Source organism: Rhinolophus hipposideros (genome assembly GCF_964194185.1).
Source record: "Rhinolophus hipposideros genome assembly, chromosome: 25".
NCBI lineage: Eukaryota > Metazoa > Chordata > Mammalia > Chiroptera > Rhinolophidae > Rhinolophus > Rhinolophus hipposideros.
The window spans coordinates 1,620,885-1,630,037 of NC_138071.1; the positions used below are offsets into that span (position 1 = coordinate 1,620,885).

The 9,153-nt window shown below is 36.1% G+C and overlaps 1 protein-coding gene across 3 annotated transcripts in view; it reads right to left on the reverse strand.

Moving 5' to 3' along the window:
* Nucleotides 1–2,297, reverse strand: part of PPP1R3A (protein phosphatase 1 regulatory subunit 3A) — a 48,831-nt gene extending 46,534 nt beyond the window's left edge. Inside the window, exons 1-2 of one of the 3 annotated variants that reach the window (XM_081038137.1) lie at nt 1,593–2,250; nt 1,423–1,505 (exon numbers count right to left, since the gene is read on the reverse strand). In XM_081038137.1, the coding sequence (XP_080894263.1) occupies nt 1,423–1,505; nt 1,593–2,210 (701 nt within the window). In that variant the 5' untranslated portion in view covers nt 2,211–2,250. Of the gene's footprint in view, nt 1–1,422 lie in introns of all 3 variants that reach the window. The other 2 variants (XM_081038138.1, XM_081038136.1) reach the window with 2 other exon arrangements.
* Between the last annotated feature and the right edge of the window lie 6,856 nt (nt 2,298–9,153).

Genomic DNA, 9,153 nt, shown 5'->3' on the forward strand with positions numbered 1-9,153 from the left:
ATTTTGTCTATCTAGTTATCATGCTGCTGAGTAATTTCATAAACATCTAGACTACCATTTTAACACATGTAGAGATTACGATTATATTATTTCTCTTAACAGCCTCAGTTACAATCTGAGAGAGTTTTCTTTGGATTTAGAAAGTTGGCATAATACACGAAGTTAAGTAAACCAATCTTTCAAATGATTTTACAGGATAATGAAAATAGAAATATTTTATATGATTGACTTTCTTCCACCTATATTATATTTAGTTCATTAATGTGTTAGAATTGCACATTTAGTAGTTATTATTTATTGCCATATAATAGAGCAAGGCATTAAAGCACAAAGTTAAAAATTTCCCAAATGTCATTCCTTAGGTTAGTATTTAATTGTGCTCAGAAGCTGGGTGTCTTGACTCCTTTTCATCATATTATACTATTTCTGGTGCAGTTACTAGAATCTTTGTGCTTAGTGGCAGGGCAGACAATCCAGAGAATAATCAAACATTTGCCTGTGGTTAGGTGAGCATTGAGAAGCAGGAGGGACTTGGGTTCTCCCAGATGTTTTATCCACTAACCTAGTGTCATGGAAATCAGGCAACTCTGCAATAGAGAGATCTGAATGCCAGTTTTCTTCATTTTTCATATTAACAGGAGAGCAGGGTTACTAATGAGGGGTCATATCCCAAATCTCTAATCTATAAAGCTGAATATCCTCGTTTCTATTTAGGTCATTTTTTTTTATTCTGCTCCATTTACTAAGTTACACTACTTTGTGTTCCAGATTACATTTGGTTGTATTTATTTATATTATATAGTTTACCTGTAACTCATACATCAGTCAGATGCTTATGTCTTTCCCTTAGTTATAGTTATCATTCAAGTCATGATACCATATAGTTACCATCAAAGTCACAGTTCTTCTGACTAACTTAACATCTAGCACTCCAAACATCCATGTATGACTCAGTCAGTCAGTAAAAGTTTGTTGCAGCGTTTGGGGAAGTCTAAGAATTTCTGAACACTAGGTACATTGAGACACAATTTTATGTTAATCAGACATGTTTTGAAGTATAGCAAAGACATTTAAAAACTGCTGAAAATAAATATACTTTAAATGGCAAAGTAAATAGTTTTACATGTTAAGAATGTAGATTCCACGGTTTGAACTTAAGCAGTTTATTATACTCATTCAGCAAGCGTTGTACTCCCACCTGTTAGTACGTTACACCATGTTTTTCCTTCTATGTGGAGGAGAGCTAACACAGTGCTGTTACTTGAATAGCATTGACCTTGGCAAGGCCTAGCAGCACTGTTTCATACATCACAAGCAGTATATTTTAAACAGAATGGCTGTCTCTTACAGCACATGAAATAAAGAACAGCGTTAAAAAACTTTAAGATTATGAAGAGTAAAGAATGTAAGATATATCCTCACCTTGATTTTACCTTTAAGCAGCCTCTTATTTGTCTATTAGGAACTTCTTCCCGAGGTTTTACAGACTTCGGCTCTTGTTCTTTCTTTTGACAAAGCAATATATAATTTGTGCCATTATTATTTGACCAAAATGTACCAACAGAAGTTTCATAACGTATACAAAACTCAACTTTGCTGCCATCTTTTTGATAAGGAGGAACCAATGAAATCTTAAAGGAGAATTGGTCAGTTTCGCCATCACAAGAATTCGGGACATATTCTGCTAAAATGTCATAATGTGTCTGCCAGTCATCTAAGGACATTCTCACATATACTAACTTCTCAAAAGAAACATTTAAAACTCGAATAATGCCCTTCATACATGTAGACCCAGGAAGACACTCGGCTGACTCCAGGATCGCTTTCCGTATTTGAAGTTGTTGCATAAGATCTTCTTTGGAAGAAGGTAAGTCAAATAGTGGAGATAAAACATAATCTTCTGGGTGGAAAATGTCCTTTCTTATGTCAAAATTGGTTGAAGTACTCGGTAAATCCCAGCAATCAAATTCTTTGACAGATACAAGATTGAATCCAAAGGCGTCAGCAAAGGAAACTCTTCTCACACCAAAAGATGGAGTGTCCAGATACACGTCTTCAGAAGAATCAGAACCCCGTCTTCTAGGCTGAGGGGAGAAGCCAGGCTTGAAGTTAGCTTTAACGTCTTCATCTTCAGAAAGGGAATCAGATAAATGAGGAACTTCTAAAAAGTTATCTTTGTCGATCTGACTAGGTTCTTCAGAAGGCTCCATTGGGCTTTCTGATATCAAATAAAGGAGAACTGTACAATTGCTAGAGGCTGATACTTGAGATACGGAGGCTAAAATAAGTATAACGTTACTGTTGACATTGCAAGGAGTCAGCTCTATAAATAGGTCCGTGGCGTGTAAACTATGCGAGCTGGCCTCCAAAGGCCTTTAACATGATAGCATCCGTGGTACTCTCACCAGTATGTTTCAGATTTAACTCTCAGGTTTAATGTGTTTTTGAGCTGAGTTCCAAAGAGACATTTTAAATCATGTTTTGCGGTGTTAGAAAATCTGAAAACTTAAGAATAAAAATATTACTTTAACCAGTTGGTATTAAAAAATAAAAACTTGGACCATTGATTTTAAAATAAAATAACAGTAGTATCAGAATACTAAATGTGCAGTTTGCCACCCCGTTGGAGCAGGCAAGTGCAGCAGGAGAGAAGAAGACGATTCCTGGAACTGGAAACATCCTGTGCCTAATAATAATAATAGCTCTCATCTATCAGCAACTGACCATGTAAAACGTAAACTGTAAAAGGGTTAAATAGAAGTGCTGGGAGTTCTGAAGAAGGAAACATGCTTTAGATGGAGAAGGTAACATTTGAAATAAACCACGATGGGCAGGTAACACATAGACATGCAGAGTGGAAGTGAGGTGAATTTTCTAGGTGGAAGACAGTGTGAACCAAAGCCTGAAACACATAATTAGTCAAATCCATTATGTTAAACATTAGTAGATTTATTTTAATTAAGTCATGGAAAAATACGCACAAGTAATGTGTTATTGACTTGAAAATATAAATGAGCAATAGTGAGACTGGCCCAGCAGTAAAATATTTATCTAGAATAAAATGTTTGTGGCAAATGGCCATTTTACACCTACATAGCAGAAGTTGATACCGTAACATCTTGGAGTTCAGTGTGAGTTTTAAAGTGTGAGCCTCCTGTTTACACTCGTGTGTGTGTGTGTGTGTGTGTGTGTGTGTGTGTGAATGTAAAAACATATAAAAAATTTAAATACACATAGGCTTTGACCTGGAAGCACTACAGCTAAAAATCTGCCCTAACAGTATGGGATAAGTATGCAAAGATAAATGTCAGAATTATTTTTAAAATTCTACAAACTATTTAAATATCCATCAATAGGGAACTGAATAAATAATATTACACCCATATCATACAATGTTTACAGTCATTAAAAAAATAAAGGAGTACTTTATGTGTTGATATGGAAAGATAACCAAGACAAATGGCAAAGTAAAATAAAAAAGGTGTGCACAGATATATGCATAGAAAATTCCTGGAAAGACAAAAGAAACTATTAGCAGTGGCTATCTCAAACACAGAGGTTGAAAGTTGTAGGGAAGAGATACTCATTCACTTCACTTCATAATCTTCTGTACTGTTTGAAATGTTAGCTGTAAGCAAGATTGTCTTTCAATTTAGATTCAACTCAAATGAATTAAATTAAGTTTGAGAGGTGATTAATTTTTTTAAAGACAACCCAATAGCATAATTTCTTTAAAATTACAGCTTTGTAAATACATCACAACTTATTGGATAATTTGAAGTACATAAAATAGCGGATAAAGAAATTATTTTTCAAATTTAAAAATGAGTAGTGTTTAGAATAAGAAGATGAAATTATTTAGGCTTTCCCTCATCCATTCATTCCCTCAGCCAGAATGAATTTTCCAAGCATGGGAAATGGCTGTGGAAATGGCTATCCCTTGCAAATGTAATAACCATGAGCCATGAGTAGCCATATTCCAAGGTACCTAAAATATATTGTTAGGTATTCAAGGGAATTAGTAACAAAATACTTAATAGAATTAGTAAATAATACCTACAGTCATGTAAATAATGGAATAATGAAAATTTACAGATATAATAATGTACTAATGTAATTTAACTATCCAGGGGTTACAACAGAGGAATTACCTCTGCGTTCCTCTCCTGGATCTGGAACTTACTAGCTGAGTGACCTTTAGAATGTTGCCAAATTTTCTCAGTTTCCTTAATTGTTAACATGGAATTTTAACAATTAGATAAAATGCCTGTTAAATTTCTAGTACAAAACCTGTAGTATAGTAGCAATCATTATTTTTATTTCTATATGTGTTTGTGAAAGGCCGATTTTCTAAGATACACCAATAGGTAGATGATTGACAGGTAAACATAGTATAGAGAATCCACACATATAATATTAAGTAATGATTTGTAATTTGTTTCATTTTTGTCTTTTTCAAAGGCTTTATAATATGTAACACTTAGCTTTACAAGACACAAAATAGCTCTACATTAGAAAATGGTCCTATTATTTGAGCTAAACTTTCCCCTCCTTAATTTGTCCTGTACACAGAGCATGACTCCCTTGATTTGTGGTAATCACTGCCTATCTTTTGGCATTTCTAACCTTCACGTAATTGTAGATGGTTGACATGTTCCCTCTAAGTCACCACTTAGCTAAAGCAGAGTAATTTCATCTTTTTAATCTCTTCTCACATGTCAATCCTCAGTGCTTTTTACCATTTTGTTAGTCCTCTATGAACTCCTTCCAGCTTGCCTATATTATTCTGTTAATGAGCTGCCCCCAGATAAATGCAATATCACAGATCAAACATCTCTGTGAAGAAACCCTACCAGCCTTGTGACTGGTGTTCATATTTAGTTAAAATTCACATCGCCTTGCTTCTTTTGCATATCACAGATCAGACCAACATCCCATTTTCCACGTCCACTACTACCTCCATTTTAACATGACTTTTACCACACTCCTCCTCAAGTGCTTAGGTATACTGTTTTTATCAGAGTTTGCTGTTGTTGTCTTGGTTTTTAGTTAGTTAGTTTTGTTTTATAAACTACAGCTCAAGGTTGCGCACATTACTTTTTTTTCCTATTACTCAAAGATTCTCAAAGTTACCTTTAATGTAAAAGATGGTACCAATCAGGACCCAGTAAATAGGAACTAGATGGCATATTCAAAATGAGGTAACTCCAGGCGGGCTTATTTACAAGAGTCTATTTATAAAGTGTAAATGCAGAAAAGCCAGATGGGCTAGTGCAGCAAACTGGGGGCCAGGTGCCTAAGAGCTGTTACCATTTCTCAAGGGATGATGAAGGGGAGCAATTATCAGAACTTGAAAGCAGAGTGCCATAAACTGCTTACCAGCTGCAGAGGATCAAGGGAAACAGCCAGCTGAGGATGACCTTGCCAGGAATGATCCAGGGGCAAAGTATACTGAATTCACTTTTCTTTCTTCCGATGTCCTGCTCTGGCCACCATTGTCCTGAGGCTATGGAGACTGTTACAATTCATTCAGGTCAGTCTCCTGGAGCAGAGAGGAGGGTGGGGAAGGATCACCAGAGTGCTGAGTGGATTTGGTGGAGCAAACAATGCCAAATGAGTTTTCTATTACCTGCCCTTTTATTGTTACAGCAAAAAAAGTTCAAATGTCTAAGATTTGTAAGCTCTAACTGTCATGCAGGGTCTCCTGCAGGGTCTCTGCTCCCGTTCCCCACATAGGAACGCAGGACATGGTGAGGCCAAAAAGGAACACCCATGGAGCCATAGATAGAGGAGTCATACCACTATAGTCTCGCTGGCGGCTGGGTTGGAGACACAGGAAACAGGAGCCACACAATTCTCAACCCTCACTGCGCCGCTTGCAGGCTCAGCCACCATCTTCTTGCTAGCCCCCATTTTCTGCTAGCAAAGCCACAGCAGTTATATTAGTGGCCAATGGCTCACTGGTTACAGCTGACGGCCAACTAGTCACAGCCGATGGCCATCCAATCACAGTTGATGGCCATTTTCTACCTGAGCCAGCTCCTTTTCAAGTGAGGCCGAGAGCCTGGAAACTGCACTCCTGGCTCTGTCCCCACACTGACCCTGTGGAAGTCATAAATAAGAAATACCGAGTTCATCCATAGAAGGCTAAGAAAGAACTGAACTTTTGTGTAATTAATTATAACTTTGAATTTGTTTCCATTTTGGCATAAGTCTTTGTCTGCAACATCAACTCAAGAAACATTTTGTCAAAGAGAACCTGGAACAGTGATTCTTAACCCGGGATACATATAAAAATCACTGAGAGAGATGTTCAGACTACATGGGCTCAGGTGCACTATCCCATCTACTGAATAAGAGCTTCCAGGTTAATGATGCTCCATGAGTGATTCTAGTATATAGATTCATCAAGATGCATGATCTGCTAGTCTGTGGGATGTAGAGTCAGGGACTTATGCTCTAGTTAGAAAGAATTGTAGCTATCATTCTTTATGTGCTATGTGATTTTTTGATATGGAAGCTATAAAATTCTTTATAAAAATGGCATAAAAAATTAGTAGATTTATAGAGTAGCATAACTTTAAGGCAGTTAGCAATCAACTAGACTGGCCCCTTAATTTGCCCGAAAGAAAATTGGAATCCATCACAATGAAAGACCCCATCAATTAATAACAAACCTGGGACTTGAACTCAGCTCTATTCTGATTTTAGTCTAGTATTCTTCATATTATACCATCTATACTTTCAGTTTTAGAATTAATAATTAACAAATTAATCATTCTTTGAAAAACAGTCATTAAAATTTACTTGTTCTAGATTTAGTTTATTTTTTAATCAATTAACTTTTGTGAACTTTCTTTTTTTCCACTTGATGAAAGTTCTCCAGAGGTGTCCAAATAATTTTATTTGTGACAGAGTAGCTCAACCTTTTTAAACTTATGCCCCCATTAGTAAATATAATATCTTACACTGCCCTCTCTCTCCCTCAGCGACTCTGCTATACTCCTATTTGGGAATTACTCATTTAAGTTATAAAAATGAGTTATGTGATCCCTTTAGAACTAATACTGATACTTAGTATTTTAAAGGACTATTAGTTAAAGGACAATACTTCAAATATATTTTGAGACACATATTTGTTCATCAGATGCCAATCATTGGAAAAAAAATCCTCTGAAAAGTTTATATCTACCAGTAGAGAATACGAGGTGTGATCAAACAATACAGTGAATGTTTAAATTAAACATATATATATTAGAAAAAAAGACACTCTCAAAATACTCCCCCACACTTATCCCATCATTCTTGCCACTTTCTAAAGAAGTTCTGGAACTCCTCTTTTGTGAGTGTCTTTAGTTGCGCTGTCGTGGCTGCCTTGATGTCCTGAATCATTTTGACTTTGGGGAAGAGCCAGAAGTCGTTCAATGCCAGATCCAGTGAATAAGGTGGATGAGGACGCAACATAATGTTTTTATTTGACAGAAATTGCCATATACCAGAAGTGACATGTGACACGGAGCATTGTCATGAGGGAGGATGATTTATGGCACGCTTTAAAACACACCTTCTCTCAACTGTAGCTCACACCCGACTGACTGTGCCGAATAAGTTGAAACTTGCACACACCGTTACTAAGATTCCATGTGCTACTTCCCGTATTGAAGATCCCTGCCATTCTGTTGGATGGCACTCGGCAGCAGCACTCACTGTATTTTGTGATCACAATGGAAAGGCTCCATGTCACTCATCACTTCCAGTATGGCAATTTTTGTCAAATAAGAATATTACGGTGTGTCCTCATCCACCTTATTCACCGGATCCGGCATCATGTGACTTCTGGTTCTTCCCCGAAGTCAAAATGATTCAGAACATCAAGGCAGCCATGACAGCGCAACTAAAGACAATCACAAAAGAGGACTTCCAGAACTGCTTCAGAAAGTGGCAAGAATGATGGGATAAGTGTGTTTGAAGTGAGGAGGAGTATTTTGAGGGGGATTGATGGCAATGTCTTTTACTGTAATACATTATTTTAATTTAAACATTCATTGTGTTGTTTGGTCGTACCTCGTACACAGATAAATCAATGGAAAATGGAAATTTTGCCAGATGAAAGTAAATTTTTAAAGGGATATGTCATTTATTCCAGAGAGATGAATGATCCAATGTAAGTCACTGGTCGTGTTATAGCAGAAGCGTTTGCCACCAAAGGGAGCATCCAGATTCTTCTGCTTAATTTACAAAAGAAAAACAACTATAATACTCAAGCATCAAATGTTTATTTTATATGAATTGTATCATGTGCTTTTACCTCCTCTGATCAACAAATTAAGGCATATAAGTATATATGTACAGAAATCTAGAGCTCTCAGAGAACTTAGCAAGCAAGCATCAGGGCTGATTCCTTCATTTTACTTGTAAGAAAATTGAAATATATATGGTCAACTGGATTCTCATCTTTGTTGTAGATGATTCCAGTATTAGCCCTAGGGGGAAAATATATTATAAACTTCTCAAAGACAGATATCACCTGATAATATCTTAGTAAATTTTAATTGACCTATAAAAACATGCTCTAATATAATATTACACAGCAACTCTACTTATATTTTTTTCTAATTTTTACCAAGAAATTTAAATGAAGTAAGAATTTTTAATGCAGGATGCAAAACTATTATACAATGTGGTGTCAGCTATGTAAAAATATGCAACAGTCATTAACAAAGAATAAAGATTGTCTATAAAAAATGCTCACAGTATGTGCATTTTGACATTAAAAAATATATGAAGCACACTGCATTAGGAGTCAGCACGTCTAAATTCTGGAGTCATGTTTATCATTAAGAAACTGTATCATAGAAATCATTGTATACATTTCTGGATATTTATTATTTAAGATCTCCTCAAAACCGGGGAATCTGCAAACACTCAAGCGTTGTGTTACGAAAGTTGCCATTTATTTGTGAAGCAAACATTTACTGACTTCCTTCTCTGTGCCAGGTACTGTATTAGATCCTACGGCTACAAAGTTAAATATAAAATACATAATCTATTCTCAATAGACTGGCCTCCAGTGGAGAGATAGGCAACAAGAGAAACTCTGTATCATGATATAGCTCATTTTCTTTCCCTAATAGCCTTAGTCATTGATCTTGG